The sequence below is a fragment of the Pteropus vampyrus genome, unplaced genomic scaffold (genome assembly GCF_000151845.1).
Source record: "Pteropus vampyrus isolate Shadow unplaced genomic scaffold, Pvam_2.0 Scaffold62, whole genome shotgun sequence".
Classification (NCBI taxonomy): Eukaryota; Metazoa; Chordata; class Mammalia; order Chiroptera; family Pteropodidae; genus Pteropus; species Pteropus vampyrus.
Genome location: NW_011888843.1, coordinates 764517 through 776703, shown reverse-complemented (window position 1 = coordinate 776703; position 12187 = coordinate 764517). Strand labels below are relative to the sequence as shown.

At 42.8% G+C, this 12187-nt stretch overlaps 1 protein-coding gene and 1 pseudogene across 1 annotated transcript in view; both read left to right on the top strand.

Moving 5' to 3' along the window:
- The window catches only part of SERPINB5 (serpin family B member 5), a 22503-nt gene that overhangs the window by 5618 nt on the left and 4698 nt on the right, over positions 1-12187 (top strand). The window contains exons 2-5 of the mRNA XM_011361058.2: positions 2840-3014; positions 5083-5220; positions 7440-7557; positions 10240-10382. Coding sequence (XP_011359360.1) covers positions 2847-3014; positions 5083-5220; positions 7440-7557; positions 10240-10382 — 567 coding nt within the window. The 5' untranslated portion in view covers positions 2840-2846. The remainder of the gene's footprint in view (positions 1-2839; positions 3015-5082; positions 5221-7439; positions 7558-10239; positions 10383-12187) is intronic.
- On the top strand, positions 5529-5644 carry LOC111740372 (annotated as a pseudogene).

Sequence of the window (12187 nt, the reverse complement as noted above, 5' to 3'; positions counted from 1 at the left end):
CAGACATCTTGTCTTGAAAGTCTGTTACAAGGACTCCCCAAAGCCTTCGTCGAGTTTCTTTTAATTTCCTCATGGCGGACATACTGGCGAAGACACTGCACGCTTCCTTTTCCATCTCATTGCCCTCTGCATCCCCACTGCTGGTCCCTTCGACTGAGAATGTGCTGTCATCTCGTGGCCCCTGATCTCACCAGGGGAGAGAATAAGGTTGTTGGCTTTAGAGAAATGTGAGATGCCCGTCCCGACTTCAGGTTATCTTGTAATAGGTTTGTAATGAGAACGCTGACTTGAGGTTACTTAGTTGTGCTCATCATGGACACAGAGTGAAGGAGGGAATCACTGGAGATGATCAGTGAGCAAGAACGGGTCAACTGAACATTTTTATATTTTGCTAATGAATTTCCTTTTACAGACTCTAAGATATATTGTAACCTTATGAGTTCATCCCACACACAAGCCATATGTCCCTTAAAAGGGAGAATTCTGAAAAACATATTCAAAGGCCAGGGGCCCATTCCTTGATCTTATTCTCATGTCTTTGCATATTGAATTTCTGTTCAAGTAGCAGGTGCAAAATTAAGATCCTATTCATGCATCTGACTCTAACAGATCCTTGGGTTCTGGCTGAAGGCAGCCCTCTGTCTTGAGCGGTGATACTTTGACACAAGGAAGCATGTCTTACCAGGTGAACTTCAATGTCGTGTTTGCTTTCCACGTCTGTGTGCATGACTGAAAAGTGTTTGACTGTTTTTTGGGAAAGCTTGAAGCCTTCAGCTATGCACTGGTCACCGAGGGGTGGTGATACCTGTGTTCCTTAGAAACATGCCGTCCTGGCATCGGGCAGAGCCTGGAGAGTCCATGCAGCGCCGATTGGTTTCTAGAAAAGGCTAAGCCCTGACGGCTCGATTTATGCAGACGCCTTCCAACTTCATCAATAATTACTGGACTAGATAGACAGGTGGACCTTTCGTTAAGACAGAAGTTCTGAAGCTTTTTAATCTCCGGACTCTTTATACTCTCCAAATTACTGAAGATCACAAAGGACTAGTTTTCTTTCTTTTCTTTCTTTCTTTTCTTTCTTTCTTTCTTTCTTTCTTTCTTTCTTTCTTTCTTTCTTTCTTTCTTTCTTTCTTTCTTTCTTTCTTTCTTTCTTTCTTTCTTGTTGATTATATCGATCAGTATTTACCAAATTAGAAATTAAAATTGGAAAAAGTTTGAAATATTTATTTACTAATTCATCAAAATACTAATGTTACCCTTACATAAAAAAATAACTTTTCTAAAGTAAAAAAATGTAGGGAGAAGAGTAGTATTGTTTTTCATTTCTGCAAATCTCTTTAATATTTGGCTTAATAGAAGACACATCATATGGCCTCTGGAAAACTCCACTGTATATTTGAGAGGTTGAGAGTGAAGAGGCAAATAATGTCTAACTATTGTTATGAAAATAATTTTCATCTCATGGATCTACCAAAAGGGTCTTAGGGACTGCCAGGCATCAAAAGACACTTCTAAGAAAGCCTCTGCATTAGAAAAAGAGCGTTCTCAGCCGAGACTGGAGGCCCACTTGCTGCTCTCTCTGCTTTCCCTGGCTCTGTATTTTTAGATGAAGCTGCCCTCCCTCTCTTTCCTTTAAATCCACATTACTTGTTACATTGCTCCTATGGCATTGGCAGCCCTGCTGTCTACTCATTTTCTACATACCTGTCCAAAGAGATTGCAGACTCAGAGAAGGAGGGACTTAGTTGATCCTTATAACACTTTGTAGTGTCTTCCATACAGTAGGTAATATACTAACATCGAAAGCAATACCAACTTCTTTTTATTTAATATTGCTATGTGCCAGGTACCCCCACTAAGGTACGGCTTACTGTATTGGTCTCCTAGGGGTGCTGTAATAAAGTACGACAAATTAGGTAACTTAAAACAGTAGAAATTTATTTCCCAACAGTTCTGGAGGCCAGAAGTCTGAAATCAAGGTGTCGGCAGGGCCATGCTCTCTCTGCAAGCTCTAGGGAATACTCCGTTCCATGCCTTTCTCTGAGCTTCTGGTGCTACCAGTGATCCTTGGCATTCCTTGGCCTGTAGAAGCATCACTCCAACCTCTGCCTCTGTTGTCACATGGCCTTCTCCCTGTGTGTCTTCACATCATCTTCTCTCTGTGTGTGTTTGCCCTGTGTCTTTTCTCCTGTTTTTCCTGATAAGGACACCGGACATATTGGATTAAGGCCACCGTAACGACCTCAACTTGATTACATCTGCAAAGACCTTATTTTCAAATAAGGTCACATTCACAGGCACAAGGGGAAGGGACTTCAACATTTTTTTTTTTTAGGGGATACAAATTCAACCCATAATGCTTACTAAATATTAAACTGAATCATTCAAAACTGCTGTGATTTGACTGTTTTCAATCTACACAATTTCAATTTTATATGGCTTATCCTAAATCCTAATGAAAACAATAAGCATAGATAAAACCAACTGATTATGACCAGTGCTGTCAACTGTTTTGACCGCTTGCTGAGGAAGAGGCATGATCTGATCACCAGGCTGCTGACAATGGCCATTGTGGCCGAGGAGGCCTGAATTTGGGGATTCCTGGCAGAGCTGTACTCACAGAGGACCTCGTATGCTGGATCATTCAGACGTTATGGCATTTGCTCAGAAGTTTCTTTACCACTGGCTCTTAAAATTGTGCTTACTGAAAATTCCTTCCTTTCTCCTACCTAAGACCATTCTTTTGTTTAAGTAGAATTCCCATCGGGTTGGCAGAATGCAGTTGAATAACACTTGAAAGATGCTTTAGAAGTAACCTCCCCCTTGTCCTTTGTTCCAGACCCACAATGGATGCCCTGCAACTGGCGAATTCTGCTTTTGCAGTCGACCTGTTCAAACAACTGTGTGAAAAGGAGCCAGCGGGCAATGTCCTCTTCTCTCCAATCTGTCTCTCTACCTCTCTGTCACTTGCTCAAGTGGGCACTAAAGGTGACACAGCAAATGAAATTGGACAGGTAAGCCCATACCTCGTTTCTGCTTTGAGTGGGAATAGAGTCATTAGAATAATAGGCAGAGCCTAGGGAGGAACGAACGGGGCTCTGTGGTCAGCATTGCTCAGGATTGAGAGTTGTGCCACGTCTAGCATTCTCTTAATCAATTGTCAAAGCTCATTTATCTGTCCTGCAACCCACGTTGAGAGTAGGCGCCATGTTGTGATGGAGAGCCCAGGGATCTGCTCAGTAACCACATCTAATGAGCAACCTTTGGCTAGGTACCCAGCATTTTCTACATGTTGTATTGTAAGGATCAATCACAATGGTGTTTATTAAATGTTCCATTGCAAATACTCAGACAGAAAGAGTATAAGTCTACATCCCTGTCTTAAGTACAAAATGTATTCATAGCATCATGCTTTGTTATTTTTTTAAATTGAGGTATAATTGACATACAGCATTATATTAGTTTCAGGTATATGACATAATGATTTGATATTTATATATATTGTAAAACGATCACTACAATAAGTGTAGTAAACAGCCGTACCTGTGTATAGTTACAGATTTTTTTTCCTGTGATGAGAACTTTTAAGATCTACTCTCTTAACTTGCAAATAGACAGTACAGTATTATTAACTATATTACATCCTCATGACTTATTTATTTTATAACTCAAAGTTTGTACCTTTTTACACTCTTCACCCATTTTCCCCACCCCATCCCCTCCTTTTACTTTTAGGTGGTCTGTCAATACCCTTCTAATTCCATTCCATTATTATTCTTATGTTGATCATTCTAGGTTCAACAGAATCTTTCTTTCCATGAGCTCATAGCATTTAGAATGGGTACATCTTATACCCATAAATCCTTGGAAAATACGACCAAGGAAATGTTATTTGGGTCATAGAATGTGAAGAATTTAACCTTGAAATTGAATGGACTTGGAAAGAAACCTTTAGTTGTGGGTAGAGGAGCTGTATCTTCTCATCTGTCCTGCTCACCCACTCCCCTACCCCCAACCCTACCCTGTCTCCCATTCCATATTTCTCATCTCCCAGTAGAGGAGGGACAGAGAAGAGAACTTCCGGGTGGTGGGTCTGTTCCTCACCAATAACAATCACGGTCTCTTCAGTACTTGCATCGTTCCCCCAGTAGTAAGGTTCTTTAACCTGTCGCTAGGCATAGAGTCATACACCACCTTCACCAGCCAATGTGACCCTGCCATACTGAGGCCGTATGACTCATTGGTGCAATGTGCCCATTTAGTGACGTTTCCTGAGGTGTGGCATCTGGGCACGGTTATGAGTTAGGAGTGAGGAGAGAATCACCTCATACTGACATCATGTTTTGTGGCACCATGAAGCAGAGGAGATGCTGGGAAGGGTATCACTTGGAACAAAAGAAAAGTTAGGAACAAAACAAAAGGATATAGCCCTCTGGAAGATGGCATCTGAGTTTTCAGTGGCTTAGAGGATTAGCGCCCCCAGGGCTGCCTACCCACCGTAAATAACTCGTCAGCCCATTTGGCACTCTTTAGAGCAACTTAAGGGACGAGATAGACTCTAGCAAGAGACACCTGTCCCCTCACATCTGAGACCTGCTTGATGATTGCCTCTCTCTTCTTGTCTCTGATTGGATAGAAATTACGACCCAGCTTCACTTTTGAGCAAGTTTTGAAGGCCTTCTCTGTGAGCAACAGAGGCCTCATTTTGAAGAAAGGGCAAATTTTCCCTATAGTTAAATCCAGAGAAGAATATCTTTATGACGGTGTTTCTTAATGGGGACAGTTTTGACCCCACCTCCTCCTCGGGGACATTTGGTAATGTCTGGAGACATTTTTGTTTGTCACAAATAGGGGAAGGAGTGCCACCAACACCTAGTAGTAGGTCAGGGATACTGCTAAGCATCTCATAATACCCAGGGTGGCCCCCTGCAGCAAAGAATTACAGTCTGAAATGTCAGCAGTGCATTCTGGGATGTGGAGCAGGGAGACACTCTACCTCCGGTGGAGGTTGGCAGTTACCATGTGTCTGCTGTAGTGGGAAGAGGCGGTGCTTCATGGGTCATGGATTTTTTCTCTTCACAGGTCCTTCACTTTGAAAATGTCAAAGATGTGCCCTTTGGATTTCAAACAGTGACGTCGGATATCAACAAACTTAGTTCCTTCTACTCACTGAAGCTAGTCAAACGGCTCTACGTAGACAAATCTCTGAATCCTTCCACAGTAAGTGGTTTAAAGCAATTAGCAAGATTTAACTTTTTTTCCCAGGAGCGGCCTTGTCACGTGGTTAGACTCACAACTTTCTTTTTTTCAGTGAAACTCATTTCGAGGATGCTTATTTATGGTTTGAGGCTACTTAAAATAAATTAGTCCTAATGGAGAGGTTGAATCTACAGGGAAACAACTGCAGTCACATCTTCTAGCTCAAAATATAGAGAAGCTTGGACGTGGTTCCATAGTGTAGCGGTTAGCACGTCTGCTTTACACGCAGAAGGTCCTGGGTTTGTGCTCCAGTGGAGCCACAGTCCATGGTCTATGGCCATGCCACCCTGAACAAGCCTGATGTCTGATCTTGGAAGCTAAGCAGGGTAGGGCCTGGTTAGTACTTGGATGGGAGACCACCTAGGAAGACCAGGTGCTGTAGGCATGAAATGATAATAATAATAAAAAAAAATAGAGAGAGAAGCTTGCAGAGTTCCCTTTTCCTTCTCAAACATGCGTAAATCCTACCCTTCTCAGAGATGTGGAAAATGGAATCTCTAATAAATGTATCTTTTATAGACACAAGACAGCTCATGGTTTAGACCTCTTTCTCCTTAAACCGCAGGACATACATCTTAAGTTCTCTGCCTCATTGTTTATGCACATGGTGGTCTCCTGATGTTTCTCAAAATCAATAAGAAAAATAATAACGGAACGAATTAACAGTTTTTATGAGTCCTGGATTGGTTTTGTTTGTTTTACTAGGCTGGTCATATGGGTGTCTCTACGAGGTAGCTCTGGGTGTTTAATTTCAGCCATTTTTTGAAGGAATCATACAAAGAACACTGTGGTACCCTTAAATTTGATCCTGGAATATATCATGGTATTTAAAAAAATCTGTATTTGAAATATATAGCCAACATCCTAGACTACATAGAAGTTCATTCTCTATATTGATTCAATTTATGTGGGATGATCAGAATTTCAAACTTTCCAACTCTAACAGGTAAACTACCAATCATATATATTTACCATCATTTTATTACTTTCTGTAGTAGCTATTTGTTTTCCTTGTTGAGATCTTTTGAGGACAGTGGTCGCTAGGTGTTGTGAATTTATTCTTGTTGCTTGAAGTCACATATACACAGCCATTTTTCTTCCAACAATTACCTGGGGAATTAAAAAAAGTTAACATGTGAGTTGGGGCCTGAGCATGAAAAACATTAAAAAGCTCTCTAGGTGGTCTTTAAGGAGATACTTAATACATTTTGTTGCTGAAGGTGAGGACGGTGGAGGCCTCTCATCGTGCTGGGGCTCTGATGCTCCTAGGTAGCCCTGGCTCTCTCAGTCATCAGCCACACTCAGTCCCAAGGTTGGGTTGCAATGAACAGAATCGAATTGGCTAAGCCATATAGCTCCTCTGAAGAAATTCAAGGAGCCTATGTTTGGACATTTAATCAACTGTGTTTAGTTTGGTTGAACTTCTATTCAACATTTAGAATTATTTCAACTAGCAGAATAACCTGGCTGTTTATTAGAAGTACAAACTCCTGGCCTCAGATCACTTGAATCATTATCAGTAGAGATGGGACTTAGGGTTTTGCATTTTTAACAAGCATAAGAATCACTGCTGTGTTTTCTACAGCGTTGCGTTTCAAACTTCATGTGCAGATGAGTCTCCCCGGAATCTAGCTGAAATACACATTCTGAGTCAGTCGGTCTGGGGGATGGTGCTGAGATGCTGCATTTCCAGCACGGTCCCGGGTGACGTGGAAGCTCTCGGTCTTTGAACAACACGTTGAGTAGCAAGAGTCTATAGAATATTTATTTATTTCAGTGAAAATAAGAGTCTTCTGCTCATACAGCTCTTTTTTCTGTATTATTTCTTCTATTCTAAGACACTAAATGTATATATTTACGTTTTTATGTTTCTGAAATTGGGATCCACATTATAATTGCTGTATACATTTAGCTATGTTTCTTTTTTCCCAAAGCTGAGACTAAATTGATGGATGCATTTAATAATTGATATTGTCTTAGAATTGAGGAAATGAAACATTTACTACAAAGAAAATTCATTGATATCTACATGAAGTTTCAATTTACAGAATGGTGCAGATTTTGAAAGTGTATTCATAGTAATAGACACTTAAAAGTCCTTTGTCGGAACCGTGTACAGTGCGATGGCTTGACTATGGTCTGTAAGTACTTTGTGATTTTATGATCTCGATGTGTTTCAGGAGTTCATCGGCTCTACGAAGAGACCCTATGCAAAGGAGATGGAAACCGTCGACTTCAAAGATAAGCTGGAAGAAACGAAAGGTCAGATCAACAACTCGGTTAAGGATCTCACGGATGGCAAGTATCTTTACTTATTCTGCTATAAATTGCTAAGTAGACAAACCTTGCCTTCTCATGAATCTTTCTGCTAAGCCTAAAATCGAACCCCTGGAGGATTCCTGGGATGTTTTCACTATGAAAGCTAAATTCTTATCCATCAAGCCATTTCCACAACTTGGGTTTCTGGGCCTTTTCTCCATCATCTCATCACTTGGCAGAAATTCCTGGTGCTTCCATTTTTGTCTATTTGCCTTGCTCTCCCATGAGCTGCCCCACACCTTCCTGGAGCCTCAGCCGTGCCTCTAAGAAAGTATGGATTTGGGCAAGTCACGAGTCCAGTTTTTCGATTTGGAAGAGAAGGGTTTGGAAGCACTTGACCTGTCCCTCCATTAAAATTCTCTGTGAGTTGTCTGCCTTGCTAGGAATGAATTGGAGCTAAGATGAGCTGGAGTACAAATCAGTGTTCATGTCCCCCTTCCCAGGAACATTTGTATATTTATATTTACAAATGATCCCGGAGGCGACTTTTAGCTGAAAAAAATTCTACAAGTATTAAGCTGAAAAAGACAGAGAGTCTTAGGCAATCAAATGTACATGTAGAAAAACAAAACAAAACAAACCATAGTGGGTGGAAACTTGTCCTCAGTCCTACAACTTCCCGTCCCCAGTCAGCCCTGTGCTCATCTCTTCTGCAGCATCTACCTGAGCCTCTTTCTTGGCGCTTCCCTTAGGAAGCACTTGACCTGTCCCTCCATTAAAATCCTCTGTGAGTTGTCCGCCTTGCTAGAAATGAATTGGAGCTAAGATGAGCTGGAGTGCAAATCAGTGTCCATGTCCCCCTTCCCAGGAACATTTGTATATTTATGCAGAGAGGGACCCCTCGGGACTTAGCACCTAACTGTGAAAGAATGAACTGCAGTGATGGATTTTTCAGGCACTGTTGCGGTCACCACAGTCTAGAGAGGAGGAATAGAGTTCTGGGACAAGGGAGACGCACTTCCTGTATGAATGGCCCTCTCGCGATGATAACTCGGGATGGCAGACAGAGTCCACGCTGTAACTGCAGAGTGACGACATGGAAAGAACGTGGCCTTGGAGTCATTCGAGATCTCAGATTCAAATGCAGATGCAGCCACATATTAACGGAATAAGTTAGTTTCGATTTGCAGAACTGTAAAATGAAGTGTGTGTCATCTAATTTAATTTTCACATGGTTGTCGTGAGGATCAACTTAGATAATATATGCTGATCGATAATGTACGATAGCCAAGATAATATGTGGCAGCCATAGACATGTGTGCACACACCAGTGACAACATACATATATATTTGTTATTGAAATGAAGGTTCTTTGCCTTTGTATGTAAAGAAAAAAAGCCAGTGGAATTAAGACCAGATTCAACACAATTTAAAAAATTATGAGCAAATAACAGCTCCTTTTCACATCGCTGTGCAATTGTTTTGCTTTTAGAATTTTTAAATAATTGTATTTTTCTCTCCAAGGGGCTTTCGTTTTAAAATCTTCATAAAAGTAAGGTTTTTGCTGAAGAAGGCGGTTCAGTGAAAAGACCCCTGATTTGGGAATCAGGAGCCTGAGATTTAGGCTGAAACTCTGTCACTTCCAGCTCCCCCACCTCTCAGGTCTTCGAGTGTCTTCGATAACACTGTGACATATTCGATGCGTCCCAGAGCACTGGCAGGAGCGGTGACATAATTTGCAGGTCGCAATGCAAAACGAAAATGCAGGGCCTTTTATTAAATGTATTAATTTGAAGGTGATTGCAGCAGGGGCGTTAAACCACTGCAGGGCCCTTCACCCCCAGGTCATAGACCCGTGAAGGGGTCCCTGAGCAGTGGTATGAAGATGCAAGGGATTAGGTAAATGAAAACCTTTTGCAAAAAACCGTCAAGGCTATTCCAGCGTGCGGACTCAATTTTATTAAGGGATCATCACCATTGAACTGGTTTGGCTGTCGGGGATTGGAGGTCTCTAGTTATTATAGTCGTGATTGAGCCCATGGAGGTGGTTCCAGGTGAGCCTGATGCAAACAGGCTGCCTGCAGCTCTGCAACTTGGGGTGAAGAGGCGCCGTCCTGGTGTCAGACCTGCTTTCCGGCTGCACGAACAAGAAAGCTCCTTGGCCTCTCTGAGCCTCGGCTTCCTCAGCGATAGAATGGGGTTGATGGTCTTTGACCTACATCATTGTGAGAAAAGTGAGCTGCTACGTGTGAAAATGCTGAGCACAGGGCCAGGTGTGCAGGAAAGACGCCTTTTCATTCCAGAGCTCAGGCTTTCAATCCTGAACCCAACCTTGCTTGTGTATTGTCTTGGGCACGTGACTTCACCCAGTCTCAGCTTCTTCCCCTGTAAAATGGGGAGAAACACATGATATCGTGTATTTGAATGTCTAGCATGCGGTCTGGCACAGAGTGGGTATTCAAAAGTGGTGGCTTGTTTTTCTTTTTTCCTCCTCTCTTTTCCCCCCTTCATTCTTCTCCCCAGGTGTCTTTGGTAAGTCTGGTTGTGATGAGCCAGGAGACAAAGGAGTCCTTCTGAAACGGGGTGGTCTGAGCCATCGAACCCCACCTGGCACGGCTCGAACAAGTTAAATACCCAGCGGGTAGACAGGCCTGTGAACAGCAGATGTGGGTCGGAGGAATAACTCTTGTGCAATTTGTGGTTTCTTAAAATTGTTTGCAGGCCACTTTGAGAACATTTTATCTGACAGCAGTGTAAGTGACCAGACCAAAATCCTTGTGGTTAACGCTGCCTACTTTGTTGGAAAGTGGATGAAGAAATTTCCCGAATCAGAAACCAAAGAATGCCCTTTCCGAGTCAACAAGGTATGTGGGGCAGCGTGTCAAAGGGTCCCAACTATAGATATAAAAAATTACAGAACAGAGGGACAGTAGGAATTCATTCCAGTGAGGGAAGTTAAGGCACAAGGAGTCATGTGCCTTTCCTGGTAGAAAAAAGAACCATAATCCAGAGACTCTGGCTCTTCTCCAGAATGTTCTCAGGCTCTGAGCTGAGTGACAGCTTATAGAACTTAGAGCCCAGTGAGTAAAGCCAAATCATCCACTAGAAAATGGCTACACTTCTTTGGGGCCGTTAGCGAGAAAGACAAAGGAGAGAAACACACCAAACGCCAGCATCAGAGGCTGTTGGATCATCCTGAAGCCTGGGCTGTTTGAGAATCTTGTTTCAGGCTAATTGACTCCTCTGCGGTCTGTTTCTCATCTGTTCCTAGTGAAGTTGAGGGTGCTGATATTTTAATCGATAAGATGCTGCGAGGTACCTGTTGCCGGCGAAGGAGAAAGTAGAGCTTACTCAGCTGCCGCGCTGAGCGGCATTAGGGGGAAGAGTTAGAAACCTGAAGTTTCATTAATACTCATTGAGGTGAGCAATGATGCCACATCCCACATCAGGAAGAATTCATGTCAATAGGTAAAATACTCCTTCTATAAAGGAAGACAAAGCACTGAAACTGGAAAATCGGCCCATTTTGTTAGAAGACCTAGGCAACCCCAGGAGTTTATGTGGTGAGGTGATATGGTCTCATCTGATGAGATCTGACTCGTGCTAAGAATGCAGACTCAAACCTGTGCTTCCTTAGCACGATATCTAAAGGTCGCTGATTTGCCACGCATTGATGCTAGTTTTCAGATTTCTCCCAGCACCTCGAGTACCTAGCATCCATCACTTGTGTTAGTGCTGAAAACACATTATAATGGCACCTTCTTAATGCCAGAGCCCAGAAAGAAAAGACCTTTGAAATACGATTTCCACCCGAGTTGGCTGGACTGGCTTTCGTCGCTTTTTCTCTGTACCCATAAAGTTTTGTTTTCATCACTCCTCCACCCCTCTCACCCACCACCCCAAGTGTGAATGGGCTTTTTAAAGGTCGGGCTGATGCCTTATTCAGCTCTGTTTCTGTGTAATTCCTGGCCCAGGTCCTAGCTCAGCAAATGGATGGATGAACTAGTCCCTAAGGGTCAGTTTGAATGAACAGTCAATAGCAGACAAAACCTGAGTGGCCTCTGGCCCCACCACGGGTCTCTATACAAGGTTCACTGGGCATTTTTACTGGGAGAAGACGGTCTCCACTAAGAGAGCTGCTTACCAACTCAAAATATCCTAGGGGCGGGTCTTCCTTAACTTCCTCTTCCTCAGCTCAGCTTCCAGGCTCCCGTGGTCTTCCCGAAGCTGCCTGCCAGGGGCCGAGCCGACTGGGCACACGGGGGCGTGTCTCAGATGCCAGGCACAGAACGCGAGACTCTTTAGACTCTATATTTTTCACACACAGGTCCCGGGTTTTAAACATGGCTTTGAAATGTCATTGCTTTCTCGGAATTTCACCTAGCAGAGCAATGAAACCCGATTCAAAGCTGCGTGGAGACGCATCTGCCTTTTTAAATTTTATTATTAGTTTCAAGTATACAGTACAATGGTTAGACATTTATATAGTTTATAAAATGTTCCCCCTAATTGTTCCTTCTCTCCTCTGGCCAATATGTTAATGCTGACTGCATTCCCTATGCCATGCTCCCCATCCCTGTGACCATCTATCAACTACTAATTTGTACTTCTTTAACCTTTCACCCCATTCTCCCAGTCCCCCAACCCGCCCCCCCACTCTGTCCATCAC